At 46.9% G+C, this 22,412-nt stretch overlaps 1 protein-coding gene across 2 annotated transcripts in view; it reads left to right on the top strand.

Moving 5' to 3' along the window:
* MMEL1 (membrane metalloendopeptidase like 1) overlaps window positions 1-22,412 on the top strand; it is a 154,498-nt gene that overhangs the window by 43,805 nt on the left and 88,281 nt on the right. The window contains exons 1-2 of one of the 2 annotated variants that reach the window (XM_083162912.1): window positions 6,493-6,989; window positions 8,681-8,844. In XM_083162912.1, the coding sequence (XP_083019038.1) occupies window positions 6,940-6,989; window positions 8,681-8,844 (214 nt within the window). In that variant the 5' untranslated portion in view covers window positions 6,493-6,939. Of the gene's footprint in view, window positions 1-6,492; window positions 6,990-8,680; window positions 8,845-22,412 lie in introns of those variants that run through there. The other variant, XM_083162913.1, reaches the window with a different exon arrangement.

Genomic DNA, 22,412 nt, shown 5'->3' with positions numbered 1-22,412 from the left:
ATTTCATTGTGTGGCATATTGTGTAAGAGGAATTACAGTGTGTGGCATAATGTGTAAAGAGCATTATGGTGTGTTACATTTTGCGTAAGGTACATTAGGGTGTATGGCATATTGTGTAAAGGATATTACGGTGTGTGGAATCACATGTAAAGGGCATTACTACAAGGAGAACATTTACAAATAATGTAAGGGGCATGAATCAGGAATCAAATATAGTGCTATGATTGAAGGAGGGGGCCCCTAACCGATATCTTCCCTAGAGCCCCATAAAGTTTATATCCATCTCTGGTCTAACCTACTCTCATCTGGAGTCATTACTATTCTTATATATATAAATATATATAATAGCCTATAACAGATTCCTGCTGTTTTGTCTGCAACATGTCAGGCAGAAGGTAGAACTTCAAAACTTGACCGCACATCGGAGATGACAGCATGAAGGTTTTAATTTCCCGGCAGGTTTGTCCTGGGGATGAAAATGTTTTAACAGGAGAAGATAATTTGTTGTTCTGATTTAATTCATTTAAACATGGTGGTCTGGTTGTTATCGGGACTAATCAGATGAGACCACAGCATGTCATATTGGGTTGCAGGGTAGGGGGGGGGGTTAGGTTTTTGCAAACTTTTAAGAACTTTAAAAAAATTAAGATATTTAAGAAAAGACTGTAATTATAAAGAAGACGTTATTTTTCATCGGCCAAGATGCATCAATGCACATTTGTGATAAAACCTCTGGAAATATTGTTTAGCTGACTTAAATAATGATAGATTAATTAACTAAAATAACTGACAGAAGTGGAGGTGGGAAGACAAAAACATTTAAAACAGAAGAAAAACAATGAACCTAGATTGCAATGTATAATTATAAATCTGAACAGATAGGAAAGATGGGGATCAGGAGTACCCGCAACACCCCCCCCCCCAAAAAAAAAAATGTAGTAATGGGAGAAAAGATCCCTAAGTCCTGCTAGTAACACTTATTCTAAGATGCAGTTGTGTATATTCAATTGATGCCGGATCCATCCCGAAATTCTTATGAAGGAATGTATCCAGCATCCATTATTCAATGTAGCGGGCAAATTCGTATGTCGGATTTGGCCGTTGATTGATGCTTACCCAGCCAGCCCAGAGACAGGGTGAGCGCAGCGGCGGCACGATTGCCTGTGAGGCTGCTGGAGCCAGGACGGTGCTGGGTGAGCTGCTCTAACCCAGTGCGGCAGGTGAGTACGGGAGGTGGTGGGAGGGTACGGGAGGCAGAGGACAGGAGGACAGCGCCGTGTAAAATGACGGATTGAGATTCCTGGTTTTCGTCAGGTCGGAACATTTCGACCTGCCTGAAAAAAAAACCAGCTAGCATTGAATAGATCGGAACCCCTTACCGATCTATTCATGTCGAAAACGGCCGTCTTTTTGGCAAGATGGCAGTTTTGACATCAATCAAATATACCCCAAAATTGGATCACCTGGAATACCATTGGCCCTCGCAGTTCCGCAGCCAGAAAGCAGCCTATCAGAGTGCAGTGCTTTTGTTCAGTTTTATTAGGTCTATTTGCACTTTACGCTACTAAAATTTGACCAAAATGAACATTGATTTTTAAATGAATTTTGACCATGAAACACAATGTCATATCAGATGATTTAGATCAATTTTTAAACTGATCTTCAGTATACCTCTAAATGCATATACACACTATAAGATTATCTTTCCAAGCTGTCTGGTTGGAATGAAAATCTGGAAATTTTTGGCAACAAATTATAATCAACCATTTGCTCCCAAACGCTGGAAAATGGACAAAAGCAGTCAAATGCATGAATAGATTTAACCAATTTGTCTGAATGACCATTTTTGTCTATTTTCCATGTTTAGGAGCAAATGGTCAATTGTAATTTGCTCCCAAAAATGTCCAGATTACCAGCCAGATTGGAAAGATAATCTTCTAGTGTGTATGGGCCTTTAAGAGCTATTCATTATTCAGCCCCTGATCCAGTTTGCTGACACCACCAGCTGCCTCATCATAAACCTGAAATGAGGATTATTACATCCCTCCAAACTTTCTTTAAAGTAGAATAAGGACATTCGCCGCGCGAGCGCCCGAAAAGGGGCGTGGTCTATGCAAATTAGGGCACAGTATATGCTAATTAATCCGCGCCCTCGTTTTTGGCCGCGAATAGACGCTGTGCGCATGTGCACAGCGTCTATTCGGTCAGATTGGGGGGAACTCCCAACTGCACCCCCCGCTGCGGGACACTGACGGCCGCGCGAGGGACTCAGGAACGTCCCCAAATATCGGGACGTTCCCGCGTTTAGCGGGACAGTTGGGAAGTATGTTATTACTGTCCATGTGCTGAGCAGAAAAGTTTATAAATTGTCTTCTCTCCTTTGTAATTTAAAATAATGATGACATTAAATCACTAACATTTTGCTGTAATTGTTCTTGATTTTGCCTTTCTCTGTTATACTATGGGGGTTATTCTGATTCACTCGGAAAGGCACAGTCACTCTCTAATGGACAAAACCATGTGCACTGCAGGTGGGGCTGATGTAACATGTGCAGAGAGAGCTATAGTAGCCAAAAACAGGAAGTGCAGTACAAAGTAGAAATAATAATTAACCCTGGTGTAAGCACCTATTTTGAGAGATTCATTGCAATTCATATGGATCCCCATATATATTAAAAAGTTTCATGAAACCGTGACACAGCCTCATAGCATTCTATGGGGCTGCAATGTGCCCAAATGCTGCAAGTTCCAGAAAGTCTAACATTCCTGAGCTTGTGCCCGGTAGGCAACGTCATCTGTAGATGACATTACATAGGCGTATTGTGATCGTTTATGGGGGCATGTCTCAGACTGTGACTGCAATCCCATATGCAGAAAATATAGGGCCAAATGTATTAAGCCTTAAAAAAGTGATAAAGTGGAGAGTGAAAAAAGAGTGATAAAGTACCTGCCAAATTGCCCATCACTGTCATGTTACACACTGGGCTTGAATGATGACAGTTAGGAGCTGATTGGCTGGTACTTTATCGTTCTTTATGACTCTCCACTTTATCACTTTTAGGGCTTAATATATTTGGCCCGCTGTGCCAGTGTCTTAGTTCCCATGGCTATTCCGTGCGACCCCGCGGGCTCTCAGAACTTCAATAATTGACTGATCTGTGAGCGATTGAGCAAAAAGTTCTCAATCCCGGGATTCTAAGGATTGACATTAGACACCACGCCATTCGGCCACTCAGCTGATAATTGCTGTCCAGTAGTGAGTGCGGGTGCGCTAAAGGGGTGGGCAGTTGTGGGCTGAACCGTGTGACCTCTGACATCACGCTGTACAATCCCTGGGATCCTGGGATTGGCCCCCTTATAATATGCCTTTATAGAAGAAGTATATGGTAATTGTTTGCCTATAGCAACATCCCATCTTCAATAGAACTCCCGTCTTAGATCTGAGCTCAGTACAAATTTGTTCGGAAAATGGGCAAAACCATGTGCACTGCAGGAGGAGCAGATGTAACCTGTGCAAAGAGAGTTAGATTTGTGCGAGTTATTTTGTTTCTGTGCAGGGCATAGGTGCCGGTTTATGTTTTTGCTGGTGGGTGCTCAAGCCCAAAATATAGGGGAGTGGCTTCACGGGGAAGGGGCGTGGCTGCAAAATAATACCAAGGTTATGATGCGATGTGAGGTGTTTTGTTTAGGCGGTGGGGTGCAGGGGTTAGAGTCAGGCACTAGAGGGGAGGGATAGGTTCAGGCTGCGTGGGGAGAAGGGTTAGAGGGATTGGGGGAGAGGGTTATCCTGAGTCTATCCCTACCGTACACATATATATATATATATATATATATATATATATTCTATTCAGTGACAACAGTAGCCAGCACTCCAAAGAGATTCATCTTAATAATAAAACTCGCAGCATGTTGCCTACTGGTAGTTGGTGAATATACATAAACACACACACAATATACATACACTACAGTACACACAGCCGACATGTACTTTAAGCTCACCCATCCAGGATTAAAGATGCCCGCGCTCCTCCACCACCAGCCGCTATTCAGACCAGCTGTCAGTCAGGAGGATGTCTCTGCCCAGCCCGTTTCTGCATCCGGCCAGCCGGCTCTGCCTCTGTACAGCCCGTCTCTTCCTCCAGCCAGCCCAGCTCTGCCTCCAGCCACGTCCAGCCCAGATTTACTGCTAAGCCCCATGGGAAGGGAAATGACGAGAGGAGCTGCTCGCTGCAGCTCCCTCAGCCTAGCGGCCAGCCACACAATACCTGGCGTCACACGCAGTGCAGGGCGGGGGAGAGGGAGGGGGTGATTGCGGTGTGACGCCAGAGCGTCACATCGCGAGCCGGCCAGAGCATCAATATGGGTGGGCTGGCTGTGCAGCCAGCCTACTTGATGGGCGACAGGCCTTGTGGGTGCTTAAGATTTTCCGTGGGTGCTCAGGCCCCAGAGCACCCACGGAATCGGCGCCTATGGTGCAGGGTAAATACTGGCTGCATTATTTTTACACTGCAATTTAGATTTCAGTTTCAGCACACCCCACCCAAATGTAACTCTCTTTGCACATGTTACATCGGGATGCAGTCAAAATACCGACGGTCAAAATCCTGACGGTCAAAATACCGACAACCATTGACCGACGGTCAAAATCCCGACAAGGCCAAAATACCGACATTTAAAATCCTGTCAAGGTCAAAATACCAACATATAGAATGTAGACAGGTGAAAAAGTCAACATGACTTTCGGTCGACAGGTCGCGAGGTCGACATGGGTTTTTTCACAGTTTTTTGACCCGACATGTGCCGGCAGGTGGTATTTCCTGCCCTACCATCCACTAGGGCAGTGGTTCCCAATCTGGGGTACTAGTACCCCTCGGGGTACTCTGCATACCAGTTGGGGGTACTTGAAAATAATATTGGTAATGGTGGAAGATAAAAAAAAGTATTTTGATGGCAGAAGAAGACCCATTGCCATGGAGAAGAACCATGTTTTGTCACTTACGGTTCTGTCTTCAGCGTCATCAGCATCATCAGTGTCTCCTTGTGCTTTTGCCTGACCAGCAATCCACTGGGAGCTTCCCATGCTGCCCTCAGACATTAGCAAGCAATCATCTGCCCTGTGCTGACACAGGTAGCGGAAGCAGCGACATTAATCCTACAGGTGTTAGTGGGAACCCTGGAGACAATACACAAACAGCGGCCAGACATGGAAGGGCACGATTCCTGTCCGCTACTCCTTAATATAAGGACATGCATAAGGATACGCATACCGCTCACTTCCACTCCACTCATAAGTACTGTCTATATTTCAAATTGAGAAGTGGTACTCTTCAATAAAAAGCTTAATCAAGGGGTACGGGAGAGAAAAAAGGTTGGGAACCACTGCACTAGGGCATGGTAGGAGAATAAAATAGTGTGCCGAGCGAAGCGAGGCTACGTGCCCTAAGCATATTGAGCGATGCAAGGGGCTGCGGTTGACTTCCAACTGTGTCCATGTTGACTGTGTCGACATTCGGGTAAAAAAACTGTGAAAAACCCATGTCGACCTCGCGACCTGTCGACCGAAAGTCATGTTAACTTTTTCACCTGTCTACAGTCTATATGTCGGTATTTTGACCTTGTCGGGATTTTAAATGTCGGGATTTTGACCATGTCGGTATTTTGACCATCGGGATTTTGACCGTCGGGATTTCATACCAAATCCCAGATGCTCCTCCTGCAGTGCACATGGTTTTGGCCATTTTCCAAACAAATCTGTACTGAGCTCAGATCTGAGTAAGGCCCTATGTTGGGGATTGAACTGCGGGCGGATATCTTTGCCTGGCCTAAACAGCTCAGGAACAGCCTCACTTTGGGCCTGATTCATTAACAATTGCTTCCCGGCATATTCGCTCGGGGACCGATGTTTTGGCTCTGCGCATGCATATATATTAATATACGCATGTGCAGAGCTGCTGTGCGGAGACATTCGCACAAGGGGGGCGGGATGGTAGAGGTCAGGGCGATGGTTCTAATGATTTTTGCCACATACGCTCCCGTGTGAATGGATTTTTTTTTATGCTAAATACCCATTCGGCGAGGATGATCACGGGGTCGGTCATTCGCTCGCCTGGTGGGCGGAGTTGGAGGGCTTGCTAAGCAGCGAATCAGGCTCTTTATTGGTTGCGAGCAGCTTTGGGGTGAATTTAGGATATGGTTGCAATAGCGGTACCATTGCCGGTGTTTAAACATCCGTTGCTTTCAATTGAATTCCCCCTATTGTACTTTACGTGTCTACAGTATATTGTTAACCTAAAAAAAATCCACATTTATCTTGGAAAGGGATTGTTTCCTAGTCATGCCACCACCGCCGTATAAAAGTGCATCGGTCTGAGAGTAAAGCAATTTATTAATGACAACGGTGAAACATGTAGCAGCTTTCTGCCCTCTCCCTTCCCCATTCCTCCTCTTTTGCTGTCTTTTTAAATCTTGTTCTCCACCCACTCCTGATCATATACTGTACTTGCTCCAAGCTCCAAGCAGCTCATTTGAGCTCAGAAGTTTTTATGAGGAGTTAGCGGAGGTGAACAGCTTGCTATAGTAACTCGGTAGGAGCAGACCTTCATGTAATATAATAGGGCCGTCTGATTTGTGGGAGAAGAAAAGCAGTCAGCAGGGTTCTGGATGAGAATATGGAGGATTCTGGATGACAGAGGAATCGCAGTGTGGATTTAAATGCACAAGAGAGGCAGAGATGTTGCACCGTGGGTATTAGAAGGATCAGTAGAGTCCCCCTGTCTCAATGAGGTCTCAGGAAGAAGATTTATCTCATCCTATGGATACAATCTGCCAGCAGGACCATTGCGTCTCTCTGTAGTGATTCCCCTCTGGGCACTTTGCGGCGCACATCCAAGGACATAGAGAGATTTCAGTAACTTCTTTTACTTTATATACTTTGTGGAGATGGAAAATGAACCCCCCAAAATTGTGGACAATCAAATGGAAAAATATATGTAATTATTTTTGCATCCTTTCTTAATTTGTTTCTGTATTTACTAACCTGCTGCCTGTGTACTCACTGATGGATGTCATAGTAGCTTAGCATGTGTCACATCTACTGTGTACTATTATTTCTCTCTCCTCCTGTGATGTGATCGCACCTCTGTCTCTATTCCCCCCCTCCTCTCTCTCATACTCCCACTGTCACTACCTCTTTCTCCCCCCTCTCTTTCACTATCTCACTGTCACTATCTCTCTCTCCCCCTCTTTCTAATCTTCCCACTGTCTCTACCTCTCTCTTATCCCCTTCTCTCACCCTGTCATTGTCACTACCTCTCTCCCCCCTCCCACTGTCACTACCTCTCTCTCTCACCCTCTCACTAGCTCTCTCTTCCCCCTCTCTCTCACCCTCCAACTGTCACTATATCTCTTCTTCCTATCTCTCTCTAACCTTTTCACTGTCACTACCTCTCTTCCCTCTTGCTCTCTCTCACCCTTCCACTGTCACTACCTCTCTCTTTTCCCTCTCTCACCCTTTCACTGTCACTTCCTCTCTCTTTCCTCTCTCATCCTCCCACTGTCACTATCTCTCCCCCTTTCACTGTCACTTCCTCTCTCTCTCCCACCTCTCTCACCCTCTCACTGTTACTACCTCTCCCCCCTCTCTCTCTCTCACCCTCCTACTGTCACTTCCTCTGTCTCCCCCCTCTCTCTCACATTGTCACTACCTCTCTTCCCCCCTCTCTCGCTCAACCTCCAACTGTCACTACATCTCTCTCCCCCCTCTCTCTCACCCTCCCACTGTCACTATCTCTCTCCACCTTTCACTGTCACTTCCTCTCTCTCTCCCACCTCTCTCACCCTCTCACTGTTACTACCTCTCCCCCCTCTCTCTCTCACCCTCCTACTGTCACTACCTCTGTCTCCCCCCTCTCTCTCACATTGTCACTACCTCTCTTCCCCCCTCTCTCGCTCAACCTCCCACTGTCACTACATCTCTCCCCCCCCTCTCTCTCACCCTCCCACTGTCACTATCTCTCTCCGCCTTTCACTGTCACTTCCTCTCTCTCTCCCACCCTCTCACTGTCACTACCTCTCTCCCCCTCCTACTGCCACTGCCTCTCTCTCACATTGTCACTACCTCTCTCCCCCCCTCTCTCCCTCAACCTCCCACTGTCACTACCTCTCTCTCTCTCTCCCCCTTCTCTCTCACCCTACCACTGTCACTATATCCCTCTCTCTCCCCCAATTGCTCCCTCTCTCACTCTCCCTATCTCACCATCCCTCTGTCTTCCCCCTCTCTGTGTTAGCCTGGTCTCTCCCCCCTCTCTCTACAATCCATCCATCTCCCCTCACCCTCTCTATTTTTGACACCCATCTCTGCCTTTCTCCATCTATCCCCATTTCTCCCTATCTCACCCTCCCTCTTCTCTCCCTCTCTCTCTCTCTCTTTGTGTCTCCCTCTCTCTATCTCCCTCTCTTTCTCTCTCCCCCTCTCTCTCCATGCCTCACCCTCCCTGTCTCTTGCTCTTTCTCCCCTCTACCTCTCTCTCTCCCCTTTTCTACCTCTCCCTCTGTCTCTCTCCTTCTTTCCATCTCTCTCTTCCTCTCTCTCTTCCTCTCTCTCTCTCCTAGGTTCTCATTGGCTTAAAGCTGACAAACCTGAACAGATCTTCTGATTTTTTTCCCCCCTTCTATTTTTAAGAGTTACAATAATGGGGAAATCAGAGAGCCAAATGGACATAGTGGAGAAATCAAATAAATCTGTAAAGAAGTCATGGAGCATCCTGGAAATAGGTCTTTCTGTGCTGCTGTTGCTGATGACCTGCGGACTGATCGCACTCTTGGTCCTTTACACGACCAGCAAAGGTAAGAATGCTATCTGTACTTTATATGATAACGTGCTGGGCATCTGTTATCCCTGAGCAGGTTCATGGACAAATGCCAAGAGATGGATTCATTGCAGAAACTCGGCCGCCTGTCTTCATTTTATTTTAATAATCAGTTCTGCTGCGCTCACAGGCTCAGTATTCAGAAATCAATAACGTTTCAGTCCATCGTGCTCACATAGTGTAGAAGAATATTCCAGGGTTTATAGTTTGGTATAGAATGAAAGCTGTCTACTCTCCAACCTGGGCAATCATGCGTGACAGCCAGATGTTAACTCTTTACCGTTGGTCCATTTCCTCATCAAAGTGTTGAACAACTTTAAATAGCCGATGTACTGCGGGATGACAGTACATCGGCTATTTAAAGTAAGTAAGCTCACCTATCCGGTTGTTGTTTTTTGCACTTGCGCTTTACCTTTACTTGTCCGTCCTGACGAAAAGGCGAAAGCCTTGAAACGTAGACAATTTCATGGACAACTTTTGATGCACTTTAAATAAACCTACAAGAGTATTTTCATTTCAAGTCCTGTGAGTGCCGCCTTATTCCGCCTCCCCGGCCAGGGGAAGGGGGGTGCCCCTGCATATATATATATATATATATACACACTGTGTTTGTGTATTTGTGTATATATATATATATATATATATATTTATATAAAATTTATTTACAGTTTCTTATATAGTGCAGCAGATTCCGTTGCACTTTACAATTGGAAACAGTGATAAAACAAACTTGGTAGTAACATACCGACATAGGAGGGCCCTGCTCGCAAGCTTATAGACTATTGGGATAATAGGTGAGATACATAAGGATAGGATTCCATAGCATGGCAGTCCCACCAGATTACAATTAGATATGACAGCTAATAGAGCCAGGGCTGGTGCAAGGCACCGGAGCGCCCCAGGCGAGTCGGGCTGGGGGCGCCCCGGTGCCGGGGGGGGGGGGGGGGGGGGGTTACACCTGGCGTTCGGCGCTGTCTATTTAAATCTGGCGGCGGAGGCAGCGGGGGTCCCTGCAGGTTATTAAAAATCACGAGCGCTATCCGCCGGGCTATGCGGAAGCGCTTCTAGTGTGAAAACACTGGCAGCACGCTGATTGGCTGCCAGAGTTTTCACACTAGAAGCGCTTCCGCATAGCCCGGCGGATAGCGCTCGTGAGTTTTAATAGACTGCAGGGACCCCCGCTGCCTCCGCCGCCAGCTTTAAATAGACAGCGCCGTAGCTAGGACAGGTACCCGGGCGGCATTTTCCGCCCTCCAGTGGCCGGCGCCCTAGGCAAATGCCTAGGTTTGCCTAGTGGTGGCGCCGGCCCTGAATAGAGCTAATATGCTGTATATGTGTACTGATATTGCCGCACTTATGGTTGCTGCAATATGGCCGCCCACGATATTAGGTCGCATGACATATAATCGCAATGCATACCATCGCATGGCATACACCCGATGCACAGCGATGCGATTTTAAATTGTATAAGCCCCCTATACGATGTTTAATTGTATAAGCACCCTAATAGGGGCTTACAATGTTAAATGCACCCCCACGCCACCCCCACTATGAACGCCAACCCGAAGCGTGGCGAGCGCAGCGGTACGCGAGGGGCCGGCGGTACGCGTCCTACGACCTTTTCATACCCCCACTAATCACGTCAGCGTGGAGTTGATTTTATATAGTGTGGCGAGTGCAGAGAGCCACCAAGCCCGAAGTGTGGCGAGCGGAGCGAGCCCCGTGAGGGGACGTGTATTACTTTACATGTATTACGTGTCCCCTCGCGAGGCTCGCTGCGCTCTCCACGCTTCGGTCTCGGTGGCTCGCTGCGCTCGCCACACTATATAAAATCAACTCCACGCCGATGTGGATAGTGGGGGTATGGAAAGGTCGTAGGACGCATACCGCCGCCCCTCGCGGGCTCGCTGTGCTCGCCATGCTTCGGGTTGGTGGGGTTGCCGTTGGGGGTGCTTTTAACATACTAAGCATCCATCACGTTTAATTATGTTATAGGGGCCACTTTTTATAGTGAAAAACCCATTAGGGTGCTTATACAATTCTAAATCGCATACCATTGTATATGCGATACAATGGCATACAATGGCATACAATGCGAAGGTATACAATTTAAAATTGTATAACATCGCCTGCCATCGCGTAACATCGCATCGCATTGCATACCATCGCATGCCTTATGGTCTGCGATGCGATAGGTGCCGTGCTAGTACACAAGTACCTATGGCCGCTAGTGCGTGTTTGGTGCAGAATCACAATGTTGCGCTATGCGCTGCCTAATGCTTTTTTATGAGCAGGTGCCACGCATGCCACACTTTCAACATGGCGGAGCTCCAATCAGTGGAGCGACATATGTATATATGTATATGTAGCAGGTGAAGAGGATACAGCGGCTTATTTCTGAGAAAAGATACAGGCAGAATGACCTCAGAGTGCCGCCGTCTCCTCTTCACCTGCTATAAAGGGGTGGCACCTAGGCTTTTAACACTCTGATCATTTTGTCAGTGCCGATATCTCCAAGAATACAGTATGGTATCCGGACTGATCATAGACTGATATGATAGACATATGGTCAACCACTAATGGTCAACAGTCTAAAGGTCGACAGGGTCAAAAGGTAGACACTCAAAAGGACGACAGGGTTTAAAGGTCGACACACAATAGGTCGATAGATCTAAAGATCGACATGGAAAAGGTAGACATGCATTTTTTGACAAAATTTTCAGCCGACATGTGCTGACAGACGGTATTTCATGCCCTACCATCCACTAGGGCGTGGAGGGAGAATAAAATAGTGGCGAACCATGTGAGGGGACGTGTTACACTTAGACAGTGTCCATGTCGACCTATGTGGACATAGACGCCAGAAAAACATAAAAAAATCAATGTCGACCTTTTCCCATGTCGACCTTTTGTCTGTTTACCTTTTGGTCATGTCGACCTTTTTCATGCCAACCTTTTAACCACGTCGACCTTTTACATATTGACCTTTAGACCCTGTCGACCTTGTAACTGTCGACCATTAGTGGTCGACCATATGACTGTCCATCATGAGTCAGTCTATGTTTTATACCATAACCATACAGTATATGTATGTATATATATATATATATATATATATATATATATATATATATATATATATATATATATATATCAGCGCTCTAGTGCAGTCAGGGACTCTAGATTAATTTTTAGACAAAAAAATAACCCTTTTCAGAAGGGTAAGCGTAGAGTCACCAAAGTCCAATAGTATGGGAGGACGCAGCAACCTTCCAACCTTCACAAATGGAGAAGCCTCCCGGATCCAAGGAGGTGGAAATCTAGACAGAGATGGAGGACAAGGTGCGCTTTGTGGTGCATTAAAAGGATTTAATATATGAAAACAGCATAAAAGCCAGGATACTGCATATATTTGCTCATACCAAATTAAAAACATTGTGAGTTGGTTACCATGTGGCAAGAAAATTTTCACCAAGTGAAATATTTATGGATTTTTTCCAAACTGAATTTTCAGAATCTAACATAAAAAAAACTATTTGTTGCAAATTATAATAAGCAAAGTGCCCGCTGGGGCATTTTTAAAAAAATGTTATTTTCAGTTTGGCGTTCAATGTTTTTATTTTCCATTAAAAAGAGTTCCATATTGTAAGTAATGCCTAATGTATTTATTCATTCATTCATTATTTTGCAGGTTTTTATAGATTGCAATTTAACAGACAAAAAATTAAAAATGTTTTATATTGTACAAAATAAATGTCAATTGTTTGTGATGGTTGTTTACAGTTGATGAGAAAGTTTCTACACTATTTAATTTTATGTAGCTGTAGTCAATCTTACTATCTAGGAGTTTGCAGGAAGATTGGGGTTACTGTTTCAGAGACCCTCTCTAGAAAAAAAAAAAGGTCATATAACACAAATTAGGTAAATAAAATTGTGTGATAAAATATTTGTCTATAATAATAAAAGTTCTTAAAAAGATTATTTAATGCACTATTTTATTTCTATTTCCAAAAACAACCATAGCCATAATTAATCAGTTTGTTTAATGACAGTTAGTCAATCAACAAACTACAGATTATCTTTGTAAATTGCAATACATAAATTGGTTGAGTAGGATTTAGTGGCTGGTATCCTGCTCATTAGACTGCCACTGCTTTTATATCCTAATGCCATCCAAATGAGAATTGCCAAAGAAGATTTCCCATTACAGCATCACGCCAAAATTCGTAAGGCGAGGTGATGTCATTTCCATAATACACATATTAGCGACATCGTCTGTATAGATTGTGGAGATGCTGGAGGCTAGGGCAAACATCGCATCACTGGGAATGGATGAAAAAATGGAGTAGTTACTAGCAGAAGAGGAACTACTAGTGGTGCAGCAGGCGCAGTGCACTATGGGGCCTCAGGACTAAGGGGCCCACTGCTGACCCTGTTTTTTTTTTATTATTATTAGATATTTCTTTATTTTATTTTCATTTTTAACAACACATCACTACATAAATACATTACAGAGAGAAAAAAAAAAGAAAAATATATAAATGAAAATTACAATACGAATAGCAAATATTTACATTATATAGATCTTTCTAGGGCTGGCTTATGTCAGTTTGAGACAACACCCATAAACAATCCAATTTTTACTCTCCATAATCCCTTTAATTTAATATATATGCATAGGGGAGAAGGATCAAGAAAGAAGAAAGAGCAACCAAGAATAGAAGAGGAGAGAGAGGGGAAAAGGGGGAAGAGAGAGAGAGAGAGAGAGAGGAGAAAAAAAAAGACCCTGTTACTCTGGGGTAGATTTATTATAGCGGCGCCTATCGCGCCGCTATAACAGTTCCTGCTTCGCCTCATTAGCGAGGCGAAGCAGGAGGGGACACCGACAAGATCTATTAAGATCTTGCCGCCGGAGTGGGGGAGCGCTAACTCCCCCCTCCGGCGATGTCCCTCCTGGAGACAGTGCATCAGTTAATACTGATGCGCCGTCTCCTTTCCCCCCGGCCGGCTCACTGTGCATGCGTGGGATCTCGCTAGTCTCGCGAGATCCCAGCGCAGCTCAGCTCCAGCAGCAGGGACAGCGCTGTCCCTGCTGTAGGTATAGGGCATCGCCGCCTGCAGCTGGCGAAGTCGACAGCTGCAGGCGGCGGAACGGTCAGCGATGCTGACCGTTCATAAATCTGGCAGGAGGCAGGGGCGCAGGGCAAAATATCGCCCCTGCGCTATGCCTCCTGCCCCACACCGCCGGCGTTAGAGTAAACGCTCGGCGGGTGTGATAGATTAGGCGATGCGCTATCCCCTGCTTCAGCGCACGGGGATAGCGCATTTACACATCAACGCCACTTCGTAAATATACCCCTCTCTTCCTGTCACCCCACTGTTTTTCCCTGTCACACTCTTACTCCCCCTACCTCTCCCTGTCACCCTCTGCTATGCTACATATTGTGAAATGGGGTCGGGGTGGAGGAGAGGGTCCCATATTATATTTTTGCACCTGGCCCAACCACCCACAAGTTCAGCCACTGGTTACTCTGAGCAATCCTGCAGATTGGGTACAAGTAAAGCTAGCAGTGTTTGTGCACCTTGCTGATGTACAGACAACTGCGCCATTATTGGTAGACTAAGCATGTGCTGTTGGGTAACAACACTGCACATATGTAAAGCTTTAAGGAGCCCAAAGCTCGGAGGCTCATGGTTATCAACCATTGCAAACCCGGTATTGAATGGGAAAACCACTTCCATCGAGCTGGGGTCATGTATGGTTGTTACCATTGGCTTCTGATGTCCATCCCTAGTATTATGCACAGAATGAAATGAAAACAGTGATCTTGGGATGTAGACAAATAAAGGTGGCAGTAAGAGTGCAAATAATTATTTTAAACAAGCAACGGGGGAGGGGTACCGTAGTTTTAAAAGCATGAACTTTTCATATTGCTGAGACTATATATATAAAAGGCTGAGACTACTCACCTACAGTATATGAGGTGAGTGAAGTACCGCCATTGACCACTAGAGGCATTGAAAGTACAAAGAGAAGCCAACGTTTTGACAGCCTTCAACTTTATATATATTTCCCACTTATGTCCAGCACTGGTTGAGCACACTGGGGGGGGGGTGTCGGTGAGTTAAAAAGTAAAATTCACATTTGGCCGTCAGACAGCGCCCCCTGCATTGTATTCTCCTGGTCAGTGACACACTGCCCTGTGCTGCACCAAGGTAATGGCTATTATACTTTATATTACATTGATATATGATTTATATAAAAATGTACAGGGTTAGAATAGACGTGTTTCTGTTTAGTCTACTTAACAGTGAATTTCATCTTGTACTGTGACATTGAGGGACGACAGACAGGAAAATGAGATACACATTTCACTTTATTATTGTGCTAAGTAGGTGAAAAGAAATTTATATCACAGCATGAGGCTAATGAACTTTTTAATTGCAAATGTATTCTAAAAAGTAATAAAAACTCTTTACTACCTGCAACAGTAATGCTGGATCAGCCGTCTGCATTTAAAATATATTCTAGGTTTCATTGTGTACCTGCTCAGCAGTGCACCCAGAGTACAGGGATAGTTATATAGTAGTGCTTTGTTAGAGATACACTGTTGCACTTGGTTATTCAGAAAAAAATTGCATTAATACTTCAGGCCATCCTCCAAACCTAATGGTGCTAGTTGCTGGGTCTGAGTACCGCTATCACTGGAGAGTAGAAAATCAGGAAAAGTTCTAGGCACTTCTTTGCAGGGCTGCCATCAGGAATTTTGGAGCCCAGGACTCATTTCCAGTCCAGGCACCGGGCCCCCTATCTCACTTTACTTGCCGTAACCCGGCTCCTGCTCCCCCATCTCCTCTTCCACTGAGCTGCAGCCCTGGGGTCCCGGAGCGCAGGCTTCTTTAACTCAGGATGCCGGCAGCCAATTAAAATGCAGCACCAGCTGGTAAACCAATCAGAGCTCGCGCACCAGCAGCCCATCTGATAAGCTACCTGGGCGCCATCTCTGATTGGCTCAAAAGCTGGTGCATGATTTTAATTGGCCGCTGGCATCCTGGGTTGAATAAACTTGCTCTCCGGGACCTGCTTTGTTCAGGGCACTGAGCACAGTGCAGCGGAGGAAGCCATGGTGGAAGCAGTTTTCGGTGGGCAAAATGAGCTGCCCGAGCCCTTCCAGAGGCTGTACCCACAGCATCCCTCTATTGGCAACCCTGCTTCTTCGTGCCAAAAAAGGTGGATAATAATGGTATCATTGGTGCAATGACTGTGTCTCTATGGGGTCTCACTTTCTCTGAGGGGCCCTTTGGTAACTGCCCTGGTCACTCTGCATATACTGTATTGATGCTCAGTGAATTTCATTGGCTGTGGGCATCCCAGGTGCTGAAACAGCATAGTGAAAGCTAATATTTTATTCATAGTTACGTGGTGTACCTGGTACGTAGGTACGTGGTGTACCCTCACAAAATAGCTGCCCCTAATAGCAGACCTTCTTTAATGATGCTAGAGGAGGCCGCCGCCGCCTCCTCTAACATCCTCATGCTGAGTCAGGGAACTGTCTGCTGTAAGGGGGCAACCATTTTGTGAGGGACCTTATGAAAAATGTCCCTCACAAAATGGTTGCCCCCTTACAGCAGACAGTTCCCTGACTTAGCATGAGGATGTTAGAGGAGGCGGCGGCGGCCTCCTCTAGCATCATTAAAGAAGGTCTGCTATTAGGGGCAGCTATTTTGTGAGGGTCATTTTTTATAAGGAGCCAAGAGGAGCGCTGGGATGCAGACAATTAGATCTGCGGGTCCCGACCACAGACGTGGAGGGGTAAGGCGAGGGGGGGGGGTGTCTCTCAACTTTATTGGATGCTGTGCCACTGCCTCCAGCACCTCCAGTCAACCCCTTTGTTTCCCATATGGATTGTTTTGATCTAATCTTTTTCCAAATAATAGGATCCCAGCGATACCATTATTGAGGATACGCGCCTTATTATATTTTCCAGACAAAGCAGATTGTTTTAAGAAGAAAGATGACTGGACAAAGCTGAAGCCAATTACTTGAGGGGGGATGTACAGTATCAAACTTCAGAGAGAGATCAAGGAGAGAAGTGGCCTTATCAACCAATAGGCTTCTCATTTCTATGGACTATGCTAGATAAATGACAGAAGTTGATTGGCTGCAGCCTGCATTGGTTATCTTTTCTGCTTTATTTTTCTCTGAGCCTTGATACATCTCCTCTATGGTATTGAAGAAATGTCCAGTAGAACAGTAAACAGGCTGAGAAAGAAATTCTGCTGATTGCTACATTTCCCTCCCAAACAAATAGTCAGACAATGGCCAGTATTCAATGCCTCAGATTCGCCGTTTTTTTTGTGAATCTGGCAATTCGCTGGGTTTACGGCAAATTTTCTGTTAGAAAAAACAATTCGCCATATTCAATGGAGGCAATTCGCCACAAATGAACAGCGAATGTCTGCCGATTCGCCGTAAATGATTCTCCACAATTCGCCTGTGATTTTCAACGGGGTTTTTAGTGGAATTCGCCGACAGTGTATTCAATGCTCAAATGGAGAACTGCTTTTTCCATTGATTTTCGCCATGATTCTCCGTTTAGCATTCGTCATCTTTTTTAGGTGAACTGTAATGTGATCTTTTAAATTAAAGCGTTTTTAATTTTTTTTTCGAAGAGATTTTCATCTTCCGCGCCTTTCCTCCGGATGATTCTATTGGCCGCCTAGCGGCCAATCAGGAGCCGACTTTCTCGGCTCCTGATTGGCCGCTAGCCGGCCAATGGAATCATTCTGAGAAGAGGCGCGGAAGATGAACATCTCTGCGCCTCTTCAGTCCGAGAGCGGGTACCACAGCAGCCGGGAGCAGCGCGTCTGCCGGAGAGGATGCCGATGTCGTCGCCGGGGACCAGGTGAGTAGGATTTCCTTCCTCAGGTACCCCTGTGGACTTCATCGGATCCTGGACCCCGGACCAGCCCCGGAACCCCAGGACCAGCCCCGGAACCAGGACCAAGGCCCCGGAACCGGACTCTTCTGCCCTGGAGCCCCGGAGCCCGGACCCAGGATCCAGGGACCGACCTACGGGCTCAAGGTAGGTAAGTATCAGTGTGTGTGGGCTGTGTATGTATTAAACTTTTATTTTTCAGAGTGTCAGTGTGTTTTATTTAACTATTTCTTGTACTATGGAACTACAAGTACCAGCGGGCCCTTTAATGCCCCGCATGCTGGGACTTGTGGTTCTCCAAGTCCCAGCATGCGGTATAGGCTTGCTGGGACTCATAGTTCTTCAGCATAAGACAATAGTTTATCTTCTTTTTTTTACACAATCCATCAGCCCGATGCCCACCGCCAAGGGGCATCGGGGACAGCCCCGGACTTTCAGCATGGGCTGGTAAGTCCTGGAGGGGGGGGACCCCTTCATTGTGGGGGTCCCCACTTCCCCAGGACCCCTGCCCATGCTGACCAGCCACGGGGATAATGCTTTGGCCGCGGGACCTTATATAATAAGTGTCCCCCGGCTGTGGCATTACCCTGCTGGCTGGTTGGGTCCGGTGCTGGTTCTTAATATACGGGGGACCCCTAGTCATTTTGTCCCCCGTATTTTGGGAACCAGCGCCGGACCTTGAGCCTGGTGCTGGTTTCATTAAATCAAGGGGACCCCTATTTGTCGGGGACCCTGATTTTATGTCACCAGCACCGGCTCAATGAGCCCGGGGCTGGTTATGCTCTGGCGGGGGACCCCGCGCTCGTTTTTTTTTTTTAGTTTGCGCTTTCCTGCAAACGTGCGATTTTCAGACATAAAACTCGCACATTTTCAGGACTAAAGACATCGCACCACCTCGCACCTATTCGCATTATTTGGCCCGTTTTTCGCATCTCATTAAATATGTGAAAAACGGCCCAATCTTGCGATTTGAAAAAGGGCGAAGTGGTGCGATAAAAAAAACGTTCATTTATCTCATCCCATAGAATGTCACCCCATGTCTCTTCCCTGAATTAGAACCCAGTATCTTCCCTGACTCAGCACTCAGTCTCTTCCCTGAATCATAACCCAGTCTCTTCCCTGACTCAGCACCCAGTCTCTTCCCTGACTCAGCACCCAGTCTCTTCCTTGACTCAGCACCCAGTCCCTTCCCTGACTCAGCACCCAGTATCTTCTCTGACTCAGCACCCTGTCCCTTCCCTGAAAAAGCACCCAGTCTCTTCCCTGACTCAGCACTCGTTTTTTTCCCTGTCTCCGCACCCAGTCTCTTCCCTGTCTCAGCACCCAGTCTCATCCGAATCAGCACCCAGTCTCTTACCTGACTCAGTACCCAGTATCTTACCTGAATCAGCACCCAGTCTCTTACCCGACTTATCAACCAGCCTCTTCCCTGACAGCACCCAGTCTCTTCCCTGAATTAGACCCCAGTCTCTTCTCTTACTCAGCACACAATCTCTTCCCTGAATTATAACCCAGTCTCTTCCCTTACTCAGCACCCTGTCTCTTCCCTGAATTTTAACCCAGTCCCTTCCCTAACTCAGCACACAGTCCCTTCCCTGAATCAGCACCTAGTCTCTTCCCTGTCTCAGCACCCAGCCCATTCCCTGACTCAGCACCCAGTATCTTCTCTGACAGCACCCTGTCCCTTCCCTGATTCAGCACACAGTTACTTCCCTGACTCAGCACCCAGTCTTTCCCCTGAATTAGAACCCAGTATCTTCCCTGACTCAGCACCAAGTCTCTTACCTGAATCATAACCCAGTCTTCCCTGACTCAGTACCCAGTCTCTTCCCTGACTCAGCACCCAGTCTCTTACTTGACTCAGCACCCAGTCACTTCCCTGTCTCAGCACCCAGTCTCTTCCCTGTCTCAGCACCCAGTCCCTTCCCTGACTCAGCACCCAGTCCCTTCCCTGACTCAGCACCCAGTATCTTCTCTGACTCAGCACCCTGTCCTTTCCCTGAAAAAGCACCCAGTCTCTTCCCTGACTCAGCACTCGGTTCCTTCCCTGTCTCCGCACCCAGTCTCTTCCCTGCCTCAGCACCCAGTCTCATCCGACTCAGCACCCAGTCTCTTACCTGACTCAGCACCCATTCGCTTACCTAACTCTGCACTCATTCTCTTCCCTGACTCAGCACCCAGTCTCTTACCTGACTCGGCACCCAGTATCTTACCTGAATCAGCACCCAGTCTCTTACCCGACTTATCACCCAGCCTCTTCCCTGAATTAGAACCCATTCTCTTCCCTTACTCAGCACACAGTTTCTTCCCTAAATTATAACCCAGGCTCTTCCCTTACTCAGCACCCTGTCTCTTCCCTGAATTATAACCCAGTCCCTTCCCTAACTCAGCACACAGTCCCTTCCCTGAATCTGCACCCAGTCTCTTCCCTGTCTCAGCACCCAGCCCCTTCCCTGACTCAGCACCCAGTCTCTTCCCTGTCTCAGCACCCAGTCCCTTCCCTGACTCAGCACCCAGTCCCTTCCCTGACTCAGCACCCAGTATCTTCTCTGACTCAGAACCCTGTCCCTTCCCTGACAAAGCACCCAGTCTCTTCCCTGACTCAGCACTCTGTTTCTTCCCTGTCTCAGCACCCAGTCTCCTCCCTTTCTCAGCACCCAGTCTCTTCTCTGACTCAGCACCCATTCTCTTACCTAACTCTGCACCCATTCTCTTACCTGACTCAGCACCCAGTCTCTTACCTGACTCAGCACCCAGTATCTTACCTGAATCAGCACCCAGTATCTTACCTGAATCAGCACCCAGTCTCTTCCCTGTCTTAGCACCCAGCCCCTTCCCTGACTCAGCACACAGTCTCTTCCCTGAATTGTAACCCAGTCCCTTCCCTGAATCAGCACTCAGTCCCTTCCCTGAATCAACACCCAGCCCCTTCCCTGACTCAGCAATCACAGTGGGAAACGGTCAGTTCGCACAGGCAAATATTGCTGGTGCCTCCTGTCTCAGCAATGTAAGTGGTTACTAATGAATTGAATTTACCTCCAGTATAGCTGTATCGGCTGTGGGATCCCTCCCCGACCATTCCAGACATTATTACTTTGCAGTGACACATCTTAGAGAGGATCGAGGTCATGTGACGCACAAGTACAAAGCACCAGACAGGCTCCTCCACCTGGTAATGACTAAGGCTGTACGTGTTATTGTTTGCTTCATCCCCAACATCTGAAGCGCTTAAGGAACATGGGTGAAGTGAGGAAAAGACATTAAAACGTGACCTTTCATGTGATGAAAATAGAGCCGGCATCTGTTCATCAGCAGGTGGTAGCACATCCAGCCACACACACTGCAAAACATTCTAACTGCAAGTCCAATGTCGTATTATAATCTGTACTCTGTATACTGTACTCTGGGCCCGATTTAGACCTGTAGGCTACGCTGCCTATACTCGCAATCTAGCGAACAGGTAAGCACCGCCTGTCGCCCCGCTGAACACTCCCCCCCCCCCCCCCCTTGGTGAATCCTCTCACTAGCATGCGAGGGGATGTGTACTTAAACACATCCCCTCGCATGCAGCTGAAGGGGAGAGAAGTCATTCGATGGTCACTGACTATCAAATGATTTTTCTCCCCTTCGGTAATCAAAGTCAGTCCAAACTGACTTTTATTTCCGCCGCTGGTCGCCGAATACGGGTCGGGCGCTGATGTCATGTGATGCCAGCCACCCGCTTTGAGCAGGCATCAAAACCCCTCCGTTCCCAGGGGAACGACCACCGTTTTTATGGGGATGCCCATAAAATACTGTGTTCATTCCCCTGCTCCGGCCCCAGGGGGTCCCAAACTACACACACTGACTGCACCCATTTTTAACACTTAGAGTCCTGTGATGAAGCAGCAGCACTGCCAGAATCACCGAAAAAATGCCAATGACGGCCAATTTTTTGGGAGTTCTGCTCATCCACAGTAGAGTCTGAGCCCTCTAGTTCTCGGACTCCGCGGCGCTGTGCACTAGAGCGACCCTGGCCAGGAAAGAGGAGGAGGGGGCTTGAACGGAAGAGGCTGCACACGGGCCTCCTTCACTCTTTAAGTGCCTCTGACTGTGTCATATCATTATACAATAACTTATTGTTTTAGTGCTGTATTCTGTATACTGTACTATGGGCCTAATTCAGACCTGATCGCATGGCTGCAGTTTCACAGGAAAGGCAATTATTGATAGACTGCACATGTGTATGTCTCGTAGTACGCATGTGCGAAGCCATAATGCGATTAAATCCTGCTGCTTTTTAATTGTTGGCCATTCACAAGTTGATTGACAGGAAGCCGGTGGTTGGGGATGGTAACCGTCAGTTTAATGGGAGTGCCAGAAAAACACCGGCGTGCCTAAGTATTTTAGGAGAAGGTGTGTGACATCAGCTCTGGCCTGATCCAATCGCAGCCGCCGAGTTAGTCCAGGGCTATGTACAGGCTGCACCCAGTGGGAGAACCACTAGATGGTGAGTGAGTTGGACTTGCAGCTTTTAGCTGGGGTGCGACAATTCTGTTACCCATTAGCAGGCTTGCGAAGGGTGGGATTACACTCTGGCGGGGTTTTATGGGCCTTATTCAGACTC

This window comes from Crinia signifera, chromosome 19 (assembly GCF_055691185.1).
Source record: "Crinia signifera chromosome 19, ASM5569118v1, whole genome shotgun sequence".
Taxonomy (NCBI): Eukaryota; Metazoa; Chordata; class Amphibia; order Anura; family Myobatrachidae; genus Crinia; species Crinia signifera.
This window is presented reverse-complemented; position numbering and strand designations above follow the sequence as displayed.